Source organism: Cervus elaphus, chromosome 18 (assembly GCF_910594005.1).
Source record: "Cervus elaphus chromosome 18, mCerEla1.1, whole genome shotgun sequence".
NCBI lineage: Eukaryota > Metazoa > Chordata > Mammalia > Artiodactyla > Cervidae > Cervus > Cervus elaphus.
This window is the reverse complement of record NC_057832.1, coordinates 57,082,411-57,106,686: the sequence shown is the minus strand read 5'-3', so window position 1 is coordinate 57,106,686 and position 24,276 is coordinate 57,082,411. Positions and strand designations below refer to the sequence as shown.

At 40.6% G+C, this 24,276-nt stretch overlaps 1 protein-coding gene across 1 annotated transcript in view; it reads right to left on the bottom strand.

The window, feature by feature from the left end:
- Positions 1 to 23,800, bottom strand: part of SLC26A4 (solute carrier family 26 member 4) — a 54,272-nt gene extending 30,472 nt beyond the window's left edge. The window contains exons 1-8 of the mRNA XM_043872260.1: positions 23,591 to 23,800; positions 21,722 to 21,861; positions 13,521 to 13,631; positions 11,637 to 11,821; positions 10,934 to 11,098; positions 4,012 to 4,164; positions 3,825 to 3,907; positions 261 to 408 (exon numbers count right to left, since the gene is read on the bottom strand). Of these exons, the coding sequence (XP_043728195.1) occupies positions 261 to 408; positions 3,825 to 3,907; positions 4,012 to 4,164; positions 10,934 to 11,098; positions 11,637 to 11,821; positions 13,521 to 13,631; positions 21,722 to 21,861; positions 23,591 to 23,754 (1,149 nt within the window). The 5' untranslated portion in view covers positions 23,755 to 23,800. The remainder of the gene's footprint in view (positions 1 to 260; positions 409 to 3,824; positions 3,908 to 4,011; positions 4,165 to 10,933; positions 11,099 to 11,636; positions 11,822 to 13,520; positions 13,632 to 21,721; positions 21,862 to 23,590) is intronic.
- Between the last annotated feature and the right edge of the window lie 476 nt (positions 23,801 to 24,276).

Sequence of the window (24,276 nt, the reverse complement as noted above, 5' to 3'; positions counted from 1 at the left end):
CATGCTTATTTTTTTTTACATTCTTATCTTTCAGATATTTAATAAAATATGGATATATAAACAACAATATATTTTTTAAATGAAGTGATACAGCAAGCATATTTGAAAATAACTTCAAATTAGCACATGCAGGAGAGAAACCAACTCAGTAAAGATGGATGGGAGAAACCAATCCCTTCTTTAACAGACAACAAAGTCTTTCCCATATTTTCTTCTTAGTTTCAGTCCTAGAAACCAGTTCAGCAAAATGGTGACCATACCTGATTCCCATCGATGGTGTAATCATGCTTGATGGCGTATACTTTTCCTACAGACACTGCAATGGCATAAGCGACCACAGAGATGGAAAATGATGCAGTCAGCATCTCAGAAAACAGACTCACAGATGGCATTGCTGGAGGCAAAAACCTAGTTTTTAAATGAAAAATGTTGTGACAATTTGACTACAATGCTCTTCCCCCACCTCACCAAATGCTACATCAACCCAGCCACAGTCAGACATGAAAGAATTTAATCCAAGAGAACAAGAGGTACATAAGATGGATAAGTAGTAGCACCTGCTTTTACAATTTTCAGTCAGAAGCTGGTGCTATCTCACTGGCTGATTCCTTTGTCGCCTATTTGAGAGATTATGGATGCTGCCTTATCTACACTCTGACAAGAAGAAACCTGTCATTACTGATTTTTTAATACCACATAATTCTATGCTGCACCATCTCATAAGTGTTTCTCCTTACAATTTCATCTCAGAGGTCTTTGATATCTTTAATATCAAAGGTCTTTGATATCTAGGATAACTTTAAAAGATATCCTAGCCATTAAATGAGATTTACCCTGTACAAGAAGTGGTCAGGTCAGTTACAGAGACAAAGAATGTAAGATGCTGAAACAGTGAAGTGGAAAATCCTTATCGAAGAGCCATGATACTTAAAATCTTCTTGAGTACCCACAAAAGATTAAATGTATATGGTTATCAGAATGCTCCACAGTCACTATAGTTGTGGGATCAAGCAGTTACTATTTGACAAAACCAAAGCTACTCACCAACCATATAAAGAAATAAATCTACAAGTTTATAAGTATGCAATCATCCCCAAGTATGAACATCAGAAAGGATTCCTTTCTTGTGCCTGCATCTTGATGATTATCCGTATGGCCAGTTCTCTGGCAAAAAAAAAAAAAAAAAATCCCTGACCTACCTCATGCCTGAAGCTCCTTTCATAGGAAACTACCACTGGAAGTGGTAATGTAGAAATAAGGTTCTTATAGAAAGCCATAGAAATCTAGAACCTGCTAATATCTTAATATTATCCAAAGTATTATCCTAAATCTAATATCCTTGAAATTGTTGAATCTACCTTTCTCTTTTTGTTGATTAGGGAACTGAGACCCAGAAAAGTGAAGTATTTAGTGGGTCCGAGTGTGAATGTTAGACATTTCCTAAGTAGACAGATCTGATTTGCCCTCTTAGAGCCTGCTGGTTAAGAAAAAGAGTTAGTGAGAGAATAGGGGGCCCTGGTTTGGGTGAATCCCAGTGAGATGCTCAGAAGTTGACCACACTTGGAGAAATTGTATATTTGACCAAGAAAGGCAGTAGGGGAATAGGGCAAGTGGTTATGGTTTGGGGGACGGTGTCCTTGGACACTGAGCAATACTGACATATGGCACTGACTCTCAACGGGATTAAGGAAAACTGCCAGTAATGGCTGTGCTTTTACTCCCTTATTGGGGGATTGACATGGAGAGGAGATGAAGAAGTGGGCAGGCACAATCTATATTTTTTTTGTTTTGTTTCGGCTGCGCCACACAGCATGTGGCATCTTAGTTTCCTGACCAGGCATAGAACCCACGCCCCCTGCATTGAAAGTGAGGGGTCTTAACCATTGGACTGTCAGGGAAGTTCCACAATCATTCTTTTGTTCCTCTTCATTTCATCCTACTCATCCCACGCTCCTTTCCTTGCCCTTTTCCAATCTCCATATCATGCTTTCTTTTCCAGTGTTTGTTAATGTTATTATACTTATTTCTGGGGTATCAAAAAGCTGAACAAGACAAGTGAGATCACTACCCTTGGGGAAGAGCTTACATATATCCCAGGGGCCAGGCAGGTGAGGCAGACTGACCAATCACAACAAGCGGTCTGTCAGAGCATTCAACTTGACTAACCCAACAGCAAGAGGCTAGAGATCCATTTTCAGCAGGAGAGCATCCAGGAAATCTCTTGATAGGGCCAGAAAGAATCACTTGTGGCAGCAAAAGGGAGTGCCCAAAATCTAGTAATAGAACAAGGACTTCGGGGACAGGGCATTTGCCATGGACCTCCTCTAAGAGTTACACCTAGGAAACCTAACAACGTGGATCTATAAAATATATTTTTAATGTAGCTATTTGAAACTACTCAAATAATCTAGTTGTTAGGGTGAAAACACTGTAACTCAAGTAGCCACACTGCATCTTTTTATTACTATATTTATACCAGCATTAGGATTCACTATCAAAATGTTGATCCTCTAATGTAAAGTTTCCCAAACTTACTAATCATTAGAATCATGTGAAGCCCCTTTGAAAAATATTAATTAGGTTTAGGATGAGAACCAGGAAGGAATTTGTGTTAAGGCCTTATGTAATTCTTAGAAAAAAGTGAGTTTGTGAAACACTGGAATGGATGATACATAAATTAAGCCCCATGTAGCCAGTTGTAACTTTTCTTTCCTTTTTTTAAATAGATTAGAAGAAATCATACAATTAATCTAATGTCAAGGCAGCAGTTCCCTGTGGAATAAGCCCGGGGGCTGGCCTGGCCTGAGGAATTTCTATTAAGGGCATGAAAAACACAGAGTGTTGTTACAGGTCCCTCAGCTAGTACTTAATGGAAGGGAAACCAGTACTCACTTGTCATCTAATAGCAAGTCTAGTCATGAATGCTGTAAGTTAATGTTACAAATCTAATAAACATTTGTGTTTCTTTTTCACTGTCATAGGATCAAATTATGCTGTAGGGCCCTTGGTTCACTCTGCACTTTATGAGGGATCTCACTGGTGTTTTACAAGAAGCTGAGGTTGAGATTTCAGTGGTTTGTCACCATCTTTGTGTTGCTGGCTCACATGATAAAGAATCAGCCTGCAATGCAGGAGACCTGGGTTTGATCCCCAGATCAGGAAGATCCCCTGGAGAAGGGAATGGCAACCCACTCCAGTATTCTTGCCTGGAGACCTCTATGGACAGAGAAGCCTGGTGGACTACAATCACGGGGTCACAAAGAGTCAGACACAACTGAACAGCTAATACTTACACTATAGGAGAACCCCCCTCCACCCTAGCGCCACAGAACTAGATGGACAAAGACTCTTAGTTCCTTACTCTCTTAATTCACCAAACTACCAAAATATCAAACCTTCCTTAAAGATCATCCATTTTATTTATAGGAACAAATGATATAATTATTATCTTAAGCTGATTATATGGAAGAGAATTTAGGCCAGATCTCCCTTTTTCTTTAAGCAGATTGTTCTCAGTACAATAAGCGTTACACACCATGATTCTGCTTATACTGTAATTGTATATATGAGTTTAAATCAGGAGTCTGGAGTTAACTGTGCATGTCCTGCCATGTTTTAAGAGTGTAAAGAAAAAGACAGAGCATATAGCACTGCTTTTAAACAAATGACTTGATCTTTAGCTGATAGTTTGCACAAATGGGATATTTCTTTAAGATAACACACATGAGACTATTGAAGGACCACCAGTGAAATGAAGCTTGTTTCATTTAAAAAGGAGGTACTGACAATTTATTATTAATGCCTAAGAGGAACTCCATACTCACCCACTTGGGATGGATTTAACAATGCCAGCATTATAATTTTTTTGCAGGTCAACTCCATACGAAATGGCAGTAGCTGCTATTGTCTGAAATAAAACAAAAGAGGTTTTAAAAGAGTTCATTTGTTTGAACAGTTCCTTTCTTACAAAGCTAATTAATGCTGAATTTTCTAATTACACATTCTACTTACCACAATCACTTCTATAGGAATAGGGACTGGGATTTTGTGTTTAAATCGATCATTTAATTCCTTAACCGCCATACAGATGATAATGGTGAGTAAGCCAGCAATGAAATCAGCAAGATTAGTGTTACCAATATTTTGAAAAATCTCAACCAGTGTCTGTAAAAAAAATAATTTCATATACCTCCTGTATGAAAAATCATATCATCATCAAAGAGCACTTAAGAATTTCATGTAAAATTAAAAAAATTTTAATTTGTGTTTGTTAATACAGACACCATTAATGTCTAACCCTTGTAATATAAATACCAAGTTACTAATGATGGTTAACTTGGAGTGGCAAAAGTATGGGTGATTTCTGCTTTCTTATTTTAGCTTATCTGTATTTTTTACAATAAAAATGAGATCTTTTAAAAGAAAATATATCATTATATACTGTCTTTTGCTTGCAGAAAAGCTTTAAAAGTTTATACCTTAAGTAGCTTTACAGGTGCTTCTAAGTTACCTAATTTTCATCATGTTGATATGTATTACTGAAATTAAAAACCGAAATCAAAAGTCCTGGTTAATCAATATTTTAGGTAAAACTCTTCACTAAACATGAATGATACAGATGTTAATAAAAATTCCTAAAATTCTTCATATGTAGATACATATGGACTCGTCCATTCTTTATGACAAAGAAAAGCTATTGAATTGATATATAGGTCAAATAGAAATTTTTGGAAATTAATTTGGTACTTAGTTCAAACTTGAACTATGATCATTTAAATAAAACTAACTCTTTCAAAAAAAAAAAAGCAAGAGAGTTCCAGAAAAACATCTATTTCTGCTTTATTGACTATGCCAAAGCCTTTGACTGTGGTGGATCACAATAAACTGCTGTGGAAAATTCTTCAAGAGATGGGAATACCAGACCACCTGACCTGACTCTTGAGAAACCTGTATACAGGTCAGGAAGCAACAGTTAGAACTGGACATGGAACAACAGACTGGTTCCAAATAGGAAAAGGAGTATGTCAAGGCTGTGTATATTGTCACCCTGCTTATTTAACTTATATGCAGAGTACATCTTGAGAAACACTGGGCTGGAAGAAGCTCAAGCTGGAATCAAGATTGCCGGGAGAAATATCAATAACCTCAGATGTGCAGATGACACCACCTCATGGCAGAAAGTGAAGAAGAACTAAAGAGCCTCTTGATGAAAGTGAAAAAGGAGAGTGAAAAAGTTGACTTAAAGCTCAACATTCAGAAAACTAAGATCATGGCATCCAGTCCCATCACTTCATGGCAAATAGATGGGGAAACAGTGGAAACAGTGGCTGACTTCATTTTTTGGACCTTCAAAATCACTGCAGATGGTGATTGCAGCCATGAAATTGAAAGAGGCTTGCTCCTTGGAAGGAAAGTTATCACCAAACTAGAGAGCATATTAAAAAGCAGAGACATTACTTTGTCAACAAAGGCCTGTCTAGTCAAGGCTATGGTTTCTCCAATAGTCATGTATGGATGTGAGAGTTGGACTATAAAGAAAGCTGAGCACCAAAGAATTCATGCTTTTGAACTGTGGTGTTGGAGAAGACTCTTGAGAGTCCCTTGGACTGCAAGGAGATCCAACCAGTCTATCCTAAAGGAGATCAGTCCTGGGTGTTCATTGGAAGGACTGATGTTGAAGCTGAAACTCCAATACTTTGGCCACCTGATGCAAAGAACTGACTCATTGGAAAAGATCCTGATGCTGGGAAAGATTGAAGGTAGGAGGAGAAGGGGACAACAGAGGATGAGATGGTTGGATGGCATCACTGACTCAATGGACATGAGTTTGGGTAAGCTCCGGGAGTTGGTGATGGACAGGGAAGCCTGGTGTGCTGCAGTCCATGGGGTTGCAAAGAGTCGGACACGACTGAGCAACTGAACTGAACTGAACTGAACTCTTTCCAAGTGGACATACAATCCAGCTCAAGAAAAAATAGCTTTGTTTTGTAAATAGGTGGTTTCTGGGAATCAAAGGAGATTAGCAAGGAAGAATCTCAAGGGAGAACACTAATACCTTTGTTATAGGAACTTCCATAGAAGGCATGACTTTAGAAGGTTCTTCCAGACAAGTAATCTCCCAGTGAAGGTTACTTTCCTTTGAATGAGTCCTTTGATAGATATATATTTTAAATGAAGATAAAATATTACTTCAAATAATTATAACAACAATCTGGTAACAATTATGTATAGTGATCAACAGCTAACGTAGGAGTCATCTTGCCAGCAACCTCATTCTTTGGGAAACGTTCAAGAGTAAGGGAATCAGAGAACAAGCCATTGTGTAAGCAAAATACATTCCACCAAGTGCTTGAACTAGAGTTCAAGAATCTGATTTGTGGGAAGCCTCCTGGATTTTCAGAGTATTTTTGTCCTTGCTTTAAACCCAATACTAGCATGTTTACTTTGAACACTTTCCAGAGTCAGTAAAAATTGCTAGAGGCAGATACATTGATAGTAACAAGATGAAGCCAGTGATAGCAAGGTGAAAAAGAAAATAAATCAGAAACTATACAAGCAGACACAACAACTCAAGAATTTAAGGCATCTACCAGAGCAGCACAGGCTTCCCAGGTGGTGCTAGTAGTAAAGAACCCTCCTGCCAATGCAGGAGAATAAGAGACATGGGTTCAGTTCCCTGGTCAGGAAGATCCACTGGAGGAGGAAATGGCCACCCACTCCAGTATTCTTGCCTGGAGAATCCCATGGTCAGAGGAGCCTGGCCAGCTATCGTCCATCAGGTCAAAAAGAGTCAGACACGACTAAAGCAACTTAGCACACGTGTGCACACCATAGTAGTACACAGCCCTAAATAACATAGTCTTCAAGGTATTGCTATCCAGTTCTTTATATAATCAAATTTCCTGATGATGACCCTCATTAATTCATGAGCTAAACATAATACTTCAATTAACTGTCTACACAATAAAGGTTTACTTTCAACACAAGATGGAAAAATTCAAACTTAAGAACAATATGAACAACTATCCCAATCCTAAAAATTTTCACCTTACAAAAATGATCACTATAGGATTCTCATGTAATCTATGAGACTCACTTAGACCTTTGAATAAAAAGCATCTGTGACTGTATTAAAAATGTAATATGAAAAAAATAAAATAAATGTAATGTGAGTTGCAAAAGCCAAGATCAGTTTACATTACACAATAACATCAAACAAGCTTATGAATATATCAGTTGCCTATATTGAATATTTATTCAGAATCTCTTATGAAAAGTTATACAAAAGAAAGCTTAATATATGTGGAAATAAAACCAACCCATATAAACTGAAGTAGTCAGATTGTATTAATACTCCAAGATACAGAAATGAGACAAGAAAGCACTGAAAAGTAACTCTAACTTATTAATATTTTAATAAATTAAAATACTAACTAAAATATGTTTAAAATATGGATACACTTACAATTCCATATTTCAGCCTAGTATTCTGACCAGGCAAATCAAGATAATAAAACTTTTCGGAAATGGATATTTTATTATATTTCCTACTATGCTTGGAGAATTTTAGAACCATTTCATTTAAAGAATTTCTTCCTACTGGGTATATGAAGCCATAAGTTAAAAATTATACCTGTATTACATATGAGGAAAATCATTAGTTAACTTTTGGTGCCAAATTTATTTTAATTCATCTTGTCTCTACCAATATAACAAACCCCTTGCTGTCAGGAATTTCCTCCCACCAGAACTTCTGTGCATATATAAGATCAACCCTTAAAGTGTTACTTTTGTTTTATAATGGCTTCATTTTTACATACGGAAATAGGTTCTAAATAACGAATCTGATCAAGCTTAGGGGTAGCTTTCAAAACTCTCACCATCTGGGCAGAACTTTTCAATGTGGTCTTCCTTCTCGTTAGGGAAGAAATGGGGACACAGAGCCAATTTAGTCAGCAAGCAGAAAGACTTCCCTTGTCTATCAAGACAAACCATTCAGAGTGAATGGTAGGAAAACATAACCACTTTGAAATGGACTGCATGATTTACTTACATAATTGAGTAGCTACACAGTAGCTTGAGTATTACTAATTCTGAATTCTGCCAGCACCTTGTAATTTTCCTTTTGTAGCCTCTCTCTTTTTTTTTTTTGGCCACACAGCATGTGGGATCTTAGTTTCCCAACCAGGGATAGAACCTGTGCCCTCTGAACTGGGGACATGGAATCTTAACCACTGGACCACTAGGGAAGCCCCTCCCTTCTGCATCCTATACCCAGCATCTCTGGCATTTGTAAACTGAAGTTTCTGTTTTTCTTTCTTTTCCATTATGTCCTTCTCCAATTATTTATATTCATTATTTCCTTTTTCTTTTTTTTTTTGAGAGAGGAGCAGGCAGATGATCCAAAGCATAAGTTTACAACAAAAGGGATGTTAACTCCATTCCAGGGAAATCCATCTTACAACAATCTTACAGTCTTTCCTGGAGGAATCCACAAATGCCCTGCATTTGTTGAAGGATTCTTTCATGAATAGTCACAACCAGTAATATCATAAGCAGAATTCTCTGTTCAGGTACTGAGAGGCTCATTCAATCCTTTAGCAATTATTTCCAGACCTGCTGTTTCTTCTTTTTTCAGAAAAGCAAGCTTATATTCACCCTCACACAAGGATGATTGAAGTATCTTTATCCAACTTGGCTGACCTGGAAGGAATGGCTTGCAGAATTCTCTAACACATTCTAACGTGAAGCTTCAAGAATAATGTTCAACACAACATAAGGCACATAATAGTTTAATAACTACTTTTGACCTTGTTCTATCTAGTGTTTCCCAGTTTACTTTGGTCTCTGTTGAAAGTGGGGTTATTTGCAGCAAGCTTTATCTTAAACATGTCCTAAGAGACCAGAAAAACTGTGAAATTTCATTTCCCCCATCTTCAGAAGTCCAACAGTGACCAAGGACCCAGATTACCTATCAGACTAGGCCTCCTGTAATCTGTGAGGACGCAGGCCTAGCAATGTTCAAACAAGGAGGTGAGCACACTCAGTCAGGGGTGTCTTGGTGGATTCAGGAGTCAGTGAGTTTGTACAAGGACTGAAAAGTCCCTGGCACATGGTAGGTTTCAATAAATACTTATTGAAAAGATGAATGGATGACAATAAGGGATAAATGAACAAACAGTTGACAGAGAAAGTAAGAAAGCAAAAAACAAACAATAACAACAAAAACCACAGCGCATAGAGACTGCAAAAGTGAGATAACCTGTCAGAAAAAGGCAGTCAGATGATCTCAAAGCAAACCTAGGACTTGGCAGGGAAAAAGAAGTCAAATATGACATGCCCAGAATCACATCATATTTAATCATAGGATCATAAGTGGTAGAACCAAGACTCCAAAGTCCATAGTCTTAATCACTATGTTAAACTGCCTCCTCTACCTAGTCCTAGGGCTAGGTAGCCTAGCCTCTACCTCGGGCTTCTCCAGTGGCTCAGCAGGTAAAGAATCCACCTGCAATGCAGGAGACACAGGAGATGCAGGCTTGATCCCTGGATTGGGACAATCCTCTGGAGGAGGAAATGGCAACCCACTGCAGTATTCTTGCCTAGGAAATCCCATGAACTGAGGAGCCTGGTAAGCTACAGTTCAAAGGGTTGCAAAGAGTCAGGGATAACTGAGCTATTGAGCAAGTATGCATCTAGTCCCACTGCTCAGCATGATATCTGGCTCATAATAGACACTAGGTAACATTTGTTGAATGGATAAAGTAATGCTAATGTTGAATGGAACTACGGCAATGCTGCAAGCTTCAGCAAACCCTTGACCACCTCACTAATTTTAAGATAGGTATGCACAGCCTTACCTCATTTTAAAAGCTACATGGATTATTAAAGAAATTAAAGGTCATTAGAATAGACGGGTCATTAAAGGACTCCATTCTTAATGCTAGCACATTGTATTTGGTATCATTCTCCCTAAGCTAGGGTGACATCATGTTACTATTATCACCATTTTTCAAGCATCGATAATATGCTCTATATAGAACACATATTTAGATCCAAGAACTTTTTCAAATCTAATTAGTGTGGAATACATCCTTCTTTTGCATCTCTTTTGCATGTTGAATCATCTCCGAATCTAACATTCCTTTTCATCTATAATTGCTGGGACATTTACATTATGCATTTTATGGACTCTCAGAGTTAAAAAAGGCTTTAGAGATACATCTCCAATCATTTCACTTTATAAATAAAAAAGAAAAGAAGTCCTGAGATGTGAAATAATAAATAATTTCAGCTTAGTTCCCCAACCAGAGATTGTACCCACCTCCCCTGCAGTATAGGCACAGAGTCTTAACCTACGGACCACCAGGAAAGCCCCTCAAAGTAACACTCTTTTTTTGAGTACTTTGTTATTTGCCAGCCCCTAGACCATGGGCTTCTCATACAGCCTTATTTAATTTAATTTGTATATATTATTACCAACTCCATTTTGCAGGGAAGGAAGTTGAGGCATAGCAATTTGCTCATGCAATAGAGCAAATAATAAATAATAGAGTCAGGGTATATGTTAATCTTGGTCATCCAAACTGAGTTTTCAGCCACTATCCTACACCCTGTGTCCAAGGTCACTTAGCTTGTGAGAGGCAAGGTTGAGAATGCAGCTCAAGTGTGCTGCCTCCCAAACCAGTCTTCAGTATAAAACTTTGCTTTTATTAATATTTTGAAGATTGATGACACTTCTGAAACCATACTGACCCACTGAAAACAATGATTTGCAAACTCTGCCTTCTTCAATGTAACTCCTGATGCTACTGCTTCTTTCAGAGAAGAATGTTTTCAATGGCTCCCAAAGCATGGCATGGAGGAGCTTATACTCTCCAGACTCAGGTTCAGTAGGAAAAGTGAGCCATCCCTGCAGAGAAGCAACACTTACATAGACGATGGAGAGAATTCCGTTATAGTTTTTGGTTGAAACATTGAGGACGATCTTTAGCTGTGAGACCAACACTTGGAAGGCAGCAGCTGTTGTGAATCCACCAACCAAAGGATCTGCCAGATACCTCACTATGAATCCAACCTGCAAACCTCCAAATATCAACTAGAACAAGAAAGAAGGGAAAATTAAACGCTTGCCTGGGAGAAGGACCAACACTTTTGAACTATTAATGAATTAAACTTAATACCAACTAAAATGCTGGCCCTATCTCTCCCATCCACCATTCTAAAATTTGAAAATCATGTGTAGTATGAACCTTAAAGTATTTCTAGATATATAATAAGAAAAATTCATGTAGGTTTTTTCCTGTAACTTTAGGTTTCATGGCTCCAGTGACCAGAATATTTTTTGTCTCTTTATGGGTTCTGGCACAACTCCCTTTTCCTATTCTCATTCTAATCACACATGTTCCTCTGTCTTGTTTTTTCTGTCTCTGACTTTGATGATTAAGTGAGCTTTAATAAGTGGCGGCTTACTGACTATTTTAGCATCTGACCTAAAACAGTATAACTTAAAAAATAAGCTTTGAGAGTCTTAAAGTGATTTGTTTTGCTTTTAAATGAATCTTTAAGTCCACATGCTTAACAGTTCTTTCAGATACAAATTCTGTCAACCTGTATATCGCTTGTAAGCCCATTACCTGTATGATTCCAACCAAAAGAGTAAGGGTGCTCGCAATCAATACTCTTGCTGCATCTCTAGCTGCAAAGTCTATCACGGTGGTATTCAGTGCAGTTCCGTTACTGCTGGATACGAGAAAGTGTTCATCGGGGGCCATGCTCAGAACAACAGAGCCCACCATTAAACTGACCACTGGGAAAGGTCCTGGGGGAAAAAGCCATTATCAATTAATAATTATTAAGCACTTCCATAAAAAACTTTATACTTCCATAAAAAAACTAAAAAATAATAATTATTATTAATTGCAAATGTTTAGGTTCAACATGTCTACACAAAGATCCATCTGAAGTAATTAGCTGTGATTGGAAAAATACTGTTTGTTCACAAAAGAAGCTAAAAAGCAGTTGTTTCAAGGCATTCATGACCCAGTAATGAGCGAGAGAGATGTGCAGGTGGGTCACTATAACACAGTTTTCAGGCACTTTATAAGTACACAGGAAGGCTGTCTAAACTGTGTATGATCTTCTTGTGTATGGGTGGGAACAGGGGGATGGAAGGGGGAGTTGTCAAGAAAGGCTTCTTGGCAGAAATGTCATATTAGCTGAATCCTTACTTGTTCCATCTTATTTTTATTCCATGTAAGTTCATTTCCTAGAGCATCCAGTGTCCTGATCTCTGTGGAGCTGAGGACCTTGATCAATATCACAAGGCCAAAATTTGGTTAAAGAAATAGCTAAAGTAAAAAACAAATTAAAAAAATAGCAAAGGTAGTGTAGAGTTTCTCTTTTTCTTTTTCCAAAACAAATTATTTTTTCATATCAAATATCACTCTATAGTAGAGTCTATGTTTCAAAAGTACTTTTCTTTCAGCAGCTGCTCTATCACTACTGATATTTTTATCTGTGATGATGAGGATCCTACCCTTTGATCATGGAAGGCTTTACCAGTTAGAAGGACTCAGTACCAAAATCCAATAACCTGAAGTGTATAAATGTATAGAATACCAGAGAGAAAAAAAATCAACTCCCATGTTCCTTACCTTGTCATGCATTTTGTACTAATAAACTCTCCCAGGTAAGGAAGTTCTTTAATCAATAATCTCCTCCTGATCTCTCTTTATAGACAAGGAAATACTCCAGACACTGGGCGAAATATTATACAACTAAGGATAAGGATAAGGGTTGGAGATAGAGCAGTAGATGGCTCTATTTGTTTTAAGAGGATTGCCCAGGTAGACATGTCTAGCCAGCAGATGGATGTAGGCGAAAACTTATCTCAAGTATAAATGTCAACGTTGCAAAATAGCATTAAAACATTCATTTACTAGAACATTCTAGCAGAAGAAAATTCAAATTTTAGGAACATCAGGAAATAAATCTATTTGGAGCTATATCAAGAAGGAAAGCCAAGCTTAGTTTCTAAATTGTTTTGGCACAATTTTCCCAGTCTTCAAATATTAGTGACTTAAAATAACTACGTTCTTTAATAAGACAATGAATATGTATTTGATGAACATAATTTAGTAAAACTAATTTAATCTAGTAAAACAGATTCAAAGACCTCTTGAAGATTATTTTCCCTTATCATGTTTCATTTTAGAACACTTTCTAAGTAGAGTCAAATGTATTAACATTTTTGAAAAGCCAAACATGCTAAGATTTGAAGGTAGTCTATACTTTTTTAACCATCTTTCAATTTTCTCCTCTTCATTACAAAAAACGTTAGGTATAAAGCTATCTGACAGCATAGTATTTTGAAAGCTAAGAAGAAACCTTTGCATCACTGAATAGGAAAAGCCCTATCTTGCTAGAAAACAGTAACAAAGATATGGAAGCAGAACACACATAATATAGCCCAAACACGTTCAATGTGAACAAACAGAATTGTATATGCTTATAATTACCAACTGAGATGTGTCTTGACGTTCCAAAAATAAAGTACGTCAGGATAGGGAAAAAAGCAGAGTAGAGACCATATCCGACAGGAACAGCAGCTAGTAGAGCATACGCCATGCCTGGAAATACATCCAAAACAATCACGTTCAGAAACAAAAGCTATGCTTCGTGTCTACTGTACAGAGAAAAGCCTTTTCATAAGTCTCTTTCATTTGCAGCTCATCTTGAGTGATCTTATTTTGCACATGGTCTGTGGCTATGCTAGGATGCAGAACGTGATTCAGATCACCTACTCAAAAGAACTGACACAATTGATCAGTAATTCAACCATCTACTCGGGTGAGTGGGCGGGAAAGCTGTTGATTAAAAACTTGATCAATTCTGTTCAAAGGTTTAGCCTGGCTTTGTCTGAATTCAGTGTTTCTCTGCGTCATGAGGAACATATGTACTTTCTCCTTTCTTGTTGGGGAACAAAAGTTAGATCCAAACAAAGAAAAATAATCTGACCTTTGTACATAGCACTAGGAGATCAACACCTTCGCTAGGCTTCCCCAAGTGGTTTCTAGGTCCATGAATGTCACACTGTATGGAGAATCTCAGCCTTCCCTTGTACATGGCGGTTGGAAGGCAACAATGTGTTGGGGGTTGGGAGTTTTGTTTTGGGCCTTAAGCAATGAACATTTATTTCTTAGAGTTCTGAAAGCTAAGAAGTTCAAGATCAAAGTACCAGTAGATTCAGTGTCCGGTGAGCACCCTTTTCTGGTTTGCAAATGGCTGCTTTCTTGCTGTAACCTCACAAGGCACAGGTTTCCTAAGGTCGCTAAGCCCACCATGAAGACTCTACCTGACTGCCTTCCAAAGGCGTGTCTGTGCTCTTAGTTGCTAAAGTAGTGCCCAACTCTTCGCAACCCCATGGAATGTAGCCTGCCAGGCTCCTCTGTCCATGGGACTTCCCAGGCAAGGATACTGGAATGGGTTGCCATTTCCTTCTCCAGGGTATCTTTCTGACACAAGGATTGAACTAGAGTCTCCTGCATTGCAGGCGGATTCTTTTACCACTGAGCCGCATGTGAAGCCCTACCTCCCAAAGGCTCTGCCATCCAAATACTATCATACTGGGGATTAAGTCTTCAAGAGATAAATTTTGGAGGGATGCAACGTTCAGTCCATAGTACTTTCCTTCTCCTGTGGATTGTTTTTTTAAATACTTCATAGGGAGTCAGCACATCTTCTATCTCCCCACATTTCACTCACTCACAATGACAGAACATCAAGTTCTTTGACCTTTGGGTCATTAATAAAGGGTTATATGTATAACAGTTTGAAAAAAAGTGATGGAAGCAGCTTAGATGTCCATCAACAGATGAATGAGTAAAAAAGTTGTGGTATATATATGCCATAGAATATTATTCAGCCACAAAAAGGAATGAATTTGAGTCAGTTGAATTGAGGTGGATGAACCTAGGTGGATATACAAGGTAAAGTAAGTCAGAGGGAGAAAAATATTGTATATTAATGCATATATATGGAATCTAGAAAAACAGTGCTGATAATCTATTTGCAGGGCAGGAATAGAGATGCAGGCAGAGATTTGTGCACACGGCAGGGGAAGGAGAGGGTGGGACAAACTGAGACAGTAGCACTGAAACATATACATTGCCATTTGTAAAATAGATAGCTAGCAGGAAGTTGGTATATAACACAAAGAGTTCATCCCCATCCTCTGTGGCAACCCAGAGGGGTGGGTTGGGGGTGCTGGTAGGATAAGACGAAGGTTTGAGAGGGAGGAGATATATGTATACTTATGGGTGATTCACACTGTTGTATGACAAAAACCAACACAACATTGTAAAGCAAGTATCCTCCAATTAAAAATAGATTTTTTTTAAAAAAGGTGGCAGCAACTTAAATTGGTGCCCCAAATGATGTATTTATCCCTATCTCAAATCAGGGAAGTGGTTAACTACACTATATTTCATATACTGTAATCTATGAAATGAAATTGATGTGCTGTATAGAAATAATTTACTACTAATAGTAATCTACCTCTCTCCAGAACAATATAGGACATATAGGAAATAAGTGAGAAAAGGCAGAATTCAAAATAGTGATCAGGGAGTGCCCTGGAAGTCCAGTGGCTAGGATTCAGTGCTTTCACTGCTATGGTCCAGATTCAACCCCTGATCAGGGAACTGAGATCCCACAGGCCAAGCAACATGGCCAAAAAAACAACAACACAAAACAGTAATCAGTATGCATGCCTCCACTTTTGTTAAAGTAAACATGTTTGTTGTCTGAATTTAAAAATGTGGGAAGATTTCATACAATTTAGATATGTTAAAAGCATAATATAATAAACACCCAAGTATCCAACATCTAGTTTAAGAACTAGACCATTGCCGTATAGCTGAAACTTTCTATGTACTCTTTCTCAATCACATCCCTTTTCCTCCCTCCACCCTCAGGAGGCAACACCCTTTTGAATCTAGTGTTTATCATTCTCAGACATTTTTTTATACTTTTAAATAGATACTTATTTATGTGTCTGGTAGGATATTTATTAAAATTTAGGTTTAGTGGACTATCTACATGGCAGAATCAAAGGAGACTTCTGAAGAGGTATTTTTCATGTTCCCTATAATGTGTTTTCTAGTTTCCCACAATAAGCATTCATTCATTCAACAACTGTTGATTATGTACCCTTCATGTGTCAGGCACTGTTCTAGGCTTGGGGGAATATGGGAGTAGACAAAACAAAGTCTCTGCCCTTAGAGAGTGTGCATTCTAGAAAAGTCTGTATTACTGATGCAATTATTTTCATATAAAATTACAACAAGCAATCATCCCACGGACATAGAGTAGAAAGGTGAGGTCACAAAGGGAAGACAAGAAAAGAAGGAGCAAAAACAAAAGCAAAAAAAAAAAAAATCCAAATTAAAAAATATTAGAAAAGAAAAGAAGGAGCAAGGAATGAGAACAGCCTATTTCCTATGTACATTTTCCAAGTCCTTCTCAAATTTCCACTTCCCTAAACCTGGCTCTGCAGTCCTCACAGGCCTGGAGAATGGGGGCTTTTTCAGTTTTCACATAATATCCTATTTCAGGACAACTGCTACTCAAGTATACTGTAATCATATTGTAAGGGAATTTGGTAGAACAATTTTGAAATTATACATAATTTGTAAAGAAATTTGTCATTGATTTAAACTATGGAATCTCTGTGTTTGTGCTCCTCCTATGTAGGATGGTGGCATGTATTGATAAAAGTGGTGCTAACAAACATTCAGAAGCATCTAGAAGGCATAAGTAGGAAGTAAGAGAGCAGGTCCCCCGTATCTATGAACAAAAAATAGCAATGAAAGTGCTGCGTTGATTTCTTGCTGCCTGGAGGGAATTTTTTGTTAATAATAAAAGTGAAAAAGATCCCATGGCAGCACATACCTTCTGAGATGGACCACACTCCATCTGTGGAGTGTGTTTCTCTCTAAATAAATCCACTTCTTAGAAAAAAGCAAAACAAAACCCATGATCCTTATCATTTCTGGCTTCTCAGTAACATTATTGATGAGTTTTTTTCCCTACCCCTTAGCTGCCCAGCCACTGGATATATCACGGCCTTTGCCATCCCTAGAAACTGCAGCTCTGAAATCTCAACATTGAGCCTCCTTTTCTCCACCTACAGCCATGTAGCCTTTCCGCTCACCTATCCAGAATCCTTAGTGCAACAATTTCTTTCTCCTCACGAGGCTTCTAACCCATGAACTGAGCCACTATCCTTAGCACCCTCCCATCTTCATTTGCCTCCCGGTCCCTGGAATTTTCTCAAATATTCTGAATTTCTTTGCTTCATTCTTTCTCTTTTTCTCCTGTCTCCTCTGGTAAATCTCCAGTCTGGCCAAACTCAAGCATCACCCTTTTCCATGCCAGCATTCAAACAGCTGAATAACTGAACTAAAGACCTCTACATTTGGGCTGGCTAATTTCATGCAAATTTCATGATCGCAAGCCCCAGATGGAATGCCACACTGCCACACATCCATTGGATGGATGGCCATCCAATTACATTTCCCCAGCAAGTGTGCTTTTCCTCTCCTCAAGACAGCTACCCAGACTTCCCCTCCTTTCCTCAAACTCTCCATCCCCCTTCTCAGACGTGGTTCAGAGATGACCTTAGACTTCATCCAAAACCTGGAATCTATGCGACGCCCATTGTTTTTTTTTTTTTTACAATGCAGTGCTTGTCTGTCTTTTCTCCTTTGGAAATGGAGGAAATATCCCATGTATCTTTAAGGAGTAGCCTCCTCACTTCTGTCCTTGTACCCACCTATGCTTGTCCCTTCTTGTCACTTCTCTTCCTTTTGGACCCCAGATTTTTCTATCAGGAGAAGTTGCTTCTCCTCCTTGTGGACCACAGATTTTTCTATCAGCTAGGTCATTCCCACTGGGTTACATCTATGTTCTAGTACCTCCTATATTATAAGAAAAATAAATCCTCCCATCACTTTACCATTGTCTTTTATGCCTCTGGAGCCGTTTCTCTACTCTGCTTCATGGCAAACCTTCTTAAAAGTATTGCCTGTGTTCCATCACCAAGAGTATTCCACACTGCAGACACCCCACTTTCACCCCATCCTTTAAAATAGAGCAGAAAACAATTCCTCTCTTGGTTTTGGAACCCACATCCTTCAGATTGTTCTTCTTCTCTATCTTCCTGAGCCCAAGATCATGTTTCTTTGTGGCCCCTCCTTCTCCCCCCTGACTTTAAGTACTCCAACCAGGTTCTTCTCCCCATCTACCTTTCTGCCTAGGTAGTCTCAGGGATTCCCACTCCTTTGAACATCATCTCTAGAGTGATGCTTTCCTGACTTATGTCTAGTCCAAACCTCTCCAATGACCTTCCTGCTTCTAGTAGCTCCAACTCCATATCTGGCATCTCAAATGTGGCACGTGCAAAAGGAAACACTTGGTTTTCCATCCCAATTCTGCTTGTTAGCCAGTCCCTATCCATCAGTATGTTACCTGTGATTCCTGCTCCAAAATATATTTCAGACTTGTGAAACTCTACCTCTTACTTGATTAGCTTCAAGCTGAAATGTCTGTCCTCAGGGCCGGGACTAGGGAGAGGCAAGTGAGGTGCCTGGGGCGATTATTTAGAAGGTCCCTGGAGGACTCACTTACCTAATTTTAATCCTGGCCCTGCCTAAACCTTTCTCCTCCTGTTCACTCCCCTAAACTGCTCTCTCCTCCACCCATACTGGAATTCTTCCTCCCTTGAAAATACTATGCTCTATTTGACCTCAGGGACTTTGCATCTTTGCCTGGTACACCCTGCTTTCTGTTTCTTACATGGCTATCTCCTTCCCATCCTCCCAACCCTGATTTAATTTCACCCCCTCAGAAAGGCCTTCTTTGACCATTCTATCTAAGGCAAACACTCCCTCCCCAAATTAACCCCTATTAAATGGCAACCCACTCCAGTATTCTTGCCTGGAGAATCCCATGGAGAGGGAAGCCTGGTTAGGCTACAGTCCACAGGGTCGCAAAGAGTCAGACATGACTGAGTGACTTCACTCACTCAAAGCCTATTTGATCAACCATAATAGATATCACAATCTGTAATTATTTTCCTATTTACCTGCTTATTTAATTCCTGAAGTCTCCCGCTTGAAATGAGTACCATGAGCTCAGTATCCATGCCTGTTAGTAAACCACTGAATCCCCATGGCTGGCCTATAAATATCGGTGGTGGTTTAGTTGCTAAGTCGTATCCAACTCTTGCAACCCCATGGACTGTAGCTCGCCAGGCTCCTCTGTCCATGGGGTTCTCCAGCCAAGAATACTGAAGTGGGTTGCCATTTTCTTCTCCAGGGGATCTTCCCAACACAGGAATCGAACCCAGGTCTCCTGTATCACAGGCAGATTCTTTACCTACTGAACCATGAGGAAAGCCCAGCCTACAAATATTAGATGAATGGATTTATGAATGGACCACATTAACCTCCCAGATATTCACCATACAAAGATAACTTCTTAGAGATCATGCTTCTGGAAAACGTTATCACTCATAAAGTGAGGAACTGGGTCCTTTATAAATTAAGACCCTAGGAATTAGATTCTGGGTTCAAATCCCAGCTCCACCATTTACCAGCTCCATGATCTTGAGCAGAATTTAATAGATTTTTTGACTATTGGAAAAAGAGCTATTAAGAGTTGTTGTGAGGATTAAGGAGATAACTTGCCAAAGCCCTTAGCATAGTGTCTGACATTTGTCTTAAACAAAACTAAAGGTAAAATTAATTTGTATAAGATACTTGTCTAGGAACACTTGCAGGACACAGCTTGAAATACCATTTTTCATATATAAGGATGATTCATCATTCAGTCCTCTTCACTAAATGTTTAGCGGGCCACCTACTTGGTGCCAGAATCATGCTCAGTTCAGTTCAGTTCAGTCGCTCAGTCGTGTCTGACGCTTTGCGACCCTATGAATTGCAGCATGCCAGGCCTCCCTGTCCATCACTAACTCCCAGAGCTTACTCAAACTCACGGCCATCGAGTCGGTGATGCCATCCAGCCATCTCATCCTCTGTCGTCCCTTTCTCCTCCTGCCCCCAATCCCTCCCAGCATCAGGGTCTTTTCCAATGAGTCAACTCTTCACATGAGGTGGCCAAAGTATTGGAGTTTCAGCTTTAGCGTCAGTCCTTCCAGTGACCACCCAGGACTGATCTCCTTTAAGATGGACTGGTTGGATCTCCTTGCAGTCCAAGGGACTCTCAAGAGTCTTCTCCAACACTGGCTAAACATGAATTAGACAGTTCCCATCCCCCAGAAGCCGGAGGAGGTTGCCATGCCACAGTTCTTGAGAGTCTCCTGTGTACACGTGGCACCACTTACTGTATGAACCGTACCATCCTGTCCAGCTCTCCCATCCACTTCTGTGAGTGAGAACACAGGTGCTGCTCCACACGGGGCCACAGGACATCCTCCTTCTCTGTGGGACTCTCCCTGGCTTGCTCTGAGTAATCCTGAGAGTTCTATAGGCAAATTTTGGCTCAGGACATTGCTCAACCACTGTTACTAACTTCTCAAATAGTCCATTTCAAGTCATCTTTCTACCCACATTCCTACCCCATCGTAATTCCCGTCACATCGCAATGTGAGACTTAACCTTCAGGGAAACAGCTCTGACGCCTCTTCCTCCAGGAAGCCATTCCCAGTTCCCTAAGGCCAGGTTGAGAGCCCCTGTGTGCACTCCCTTCCCAAGCAGTATTACCCCTGCCCCTACAGTCGGTCCTTCCATTGAATTGTTTTCTATTTCTTCATTGGACTATGAGTTCCTTAAAAGCAAGTGGTGCATCTTACTCATGTGAGAATACCTAGAGCCTGGCACCTACTAGATATGCCATGAAAAAATAATAAGTAAACTAGATTTTTGTTTTCATAGTCCAGAGGTTTTGTGAAGTTGAGGTGAGGGCAAAAGCAAGATGATGAGGATAGGGTACAAAGGAAAATGCCCATAACGCTATTCACCAGCTCTGCAATGGAGTTCCAAGATGTTCATGGAAATAAGGCTTAAAGGCAGTTTAAAAAATGTCCTGTGTTGCGACATTCTGCCAGAAGATTAAAATACAGGGATGGATTTAAAATGGGGAGGGAGAGGCAAGAGCAGAAAAAACCATTTGCATGTAGTCTAGGCTAACATACTTCCTTCCCTTTCCTTTAAGAGAGTTTCAAATGGCATGTCAAGACCATGTATGAAATGTAAAATAATTTAATGAACTGCAATCATCATTTTAAAAATCTAAGCAGAATAGAATAGGACAGAATAGAAAATATTAGAGAGTATTACTTGTAGTGAGAATAAGTATTATTTCACAAAACTTGGGATGCATTTGTACATATCATGATGTCATAGAGATTTCTTACTGTGAGCTGTGACCAATGAAAACTGGGAAGCAGCTGCTTAGGTGACAGGGATCTAGTTGGAGCCAAGCAGATAGAGAAGCAACAGGGTTTCCTAAGAAGAGAAGTGTAAGGAAGATGAGGAAGAAGAGAATCTCACCACTAAGGGGCAGGCTCTGGAGGAAAGATGCAGGCTATGATGGGTGAGCAAGCCTTTGGTGCAGACCCATGGGAGGGAGGGTGGAGTTAGGAATGGCTGCTGGAGGCTGTGATTCTCCATCACTTCGGGGACCACCATCATCTTACCTTGAAGTGTTCCCACTAGACCAGTACTAACTCCTGAAATGATATCACTAAGTAGCCATTCCTTGATCCGGTATTTGGGAAGCCAGTCCAAGATGGGCAGGAGAGTCTTCACTATGCGAAGGGTTCTCTTTCTTGAACAACTGTCAAAAGGCGAGAAAAGGAGACTTCCAATCCAATCTTGGTCACAACCCACTGCAAATCACAGTTTTGAACCGAAGTCTGCTAATGTCTCTAACTATTTAGAAAAAAGCATAGGAATTGCATGAAAAAAATACTAACAGTGAAGGGCTTCCCATGTCTTTGCCAAGAACTCTATTTACCCTTTTAAATGCACTGTACTAGAAAACACGGGATTAAGTGTTAACCAACCCCCCCCCCACCCTTAATCCTCTAAGAATATACCCCCAAACAAGAACCCATTTTCTGGTTCAGCCACAGATTGATCAATGTGGAGTCTTTAAATGGAGATTACACTTGGCCTTCTAACCTAGGCGTCTTCTTTTTCTTTCAAGAAACAAACTCTGTATATTCTGGCAATAGGAGCTTGGAGCCAGTTTTTACAAAACTCTTAACATGATGAATACATATCTTGTACCTTACTACCTAGTTTTTAAAATTCAACAACCTATAGGTAAGAGAAAAAACATATTTGGGGCTTCCCTGGTTGTTCAGATGCTAGACAATCTGCCTGCAATGCAGGAGACCCAGGTTTGGTCTCTGAGTAGGGAAGATCCCTTGGAGAAGGGAATGGCTACCCCAGTATTCTTGCCTGGAGAATTCCAAGGACAGAGGAGGGAGCCTGGAGGGCTACAGTCCATGGAGTCGCAAACAGCTGGACATGACAGAGCGATTAACATTTTCAGTTTTTCAAACACTATTTGACTCGATTCAAATAAATTATTTTAAAAATTATATTTACGAGACAATTTGAAATTTTGTTGACTTAATTTTTTAATATTAAAGAATTGCTTCATTTTTGTGTGTGATAATGGAATTGTGGGTTGCATTTTTTAAAGAGTCCCTAAAGATAAATACTGAAATAAATACAGTCCAAAGGAAAAAAAAACCACTATATGGAATTTGCTTCAAAAAGAAAAGTGGAGTGGGGCAAGTATGTGGTAAGACAAGATTAACTTTGAGTTAATCATCCTTGAAGCCATGTGATGGGTAAAAACATGGGAGAGGGTTCATTGCACTACTGTGCCTGCTTTTGAATGTATTTGAAATGTTTTTTAAACGGTTTGAAATGTTTTAAGAAAAGAAAAAAAAAAAAATCTAGCAGCAGCTGACAATTCCTTCTGCTTGCGATATCTACTTACGGGTGGCCCGAGTGGGTTTAGACTGATGGAGGTTCTTCTTGGAGAGCCCTACTTCCTGGACAGTGGACACCTCGGAGCACGCCGTGCTCTCCTGCGCTCTCGCCTTCATTCCGTGCCTCTGAGTGCCATTCTTCCCGGATGAGCTTAGGGCGTTCAAGGCCTCTTGCTCAGGTGACGAGTTACCCACTACCTCTTTGTAATAAAGTCCCTTGTTCTCCCACTCTCCTCAGCCTAGCCTTCACAAGAAGACCGTAGGGACCCGCTGTACCCCAAGGCGCACTCCAGGTGCCCTCAAGCGAGCAGCACAAAGAGACGGCGCTCCCCGAACACACCCTCTCCAAAGTTGAGTTTCCGAGACTAGGGTCGATTCGGGCCGAGAGTGATGGAGCGACCTTCCCACCAGGGAGGCCAGAGTCCGTGACCTGACCGAAGCCGTCCCTTGCAGGGCGGGCGCGGCATCCCACTCTCCGCCGCTGGGCATGCCGGCGGGTCTGCGCGCCCACATTCCCGGATTCACTGCGCCCCTCGCCCCGTCCGCCGCGGGCGCTACCTGCAGCCCTGGGCCAGGTTCTCTCTCAGCGTCTTGCGCTCTTTCGGGCGCTGCTCGTACTGCTGCTGGAAGGAGAGCTCGTTGTAGACCGGCCGCGACACCACATAGCTGCAGCTGTACTCGGGGAGCGGCGGCGGCTCCAATCTGTCGCCCGGGGCTGCCATGACCTGCGAGGCGGAGGGCGACGAGCAGGGAGGAGATGGGGTGAGGGAGGAGAAAAGGAGGTGAAGACAGCTAGTTAGCTGCCTCCCGGCCCCACCTGCTGCAGTCGATCCCCGAGAGAGGGGTCCGCGCTCTGCCACACTCTCCGCCCAGGCCCGCCTCGGCTGGGCGCGCATCTCCAGCCTGCAAGAGGCCCTGAGGACCTCGGGTCTCGAGCCTACTTCTGCTGCCCGGGATTCCCAGACTCTTACGTGAGTGAGTCCTGCGCTGGGGGGCTGCCGGAGCCAGACCCAGTCCCCTTGGATGAGCAGCCAGGGCGCTGTCCGCGTCCTGAAATCTCCCCAAACCCGGGCTGGGGCCCGCGACGCGCGCGCGGAGGGCAGGAAAGGGCCCCTGTGATCGTCCCCATCTCCCTAAACCCGAAGCAGCGCGCAGAGTCACGAGAGCCCTGGGAGAGAAGGCCAGCCCCCGCGCCGGACGTGGGGCCTTCAGGCCAAGTTCCCCGGGTCCCAAGGCTGCGCGCA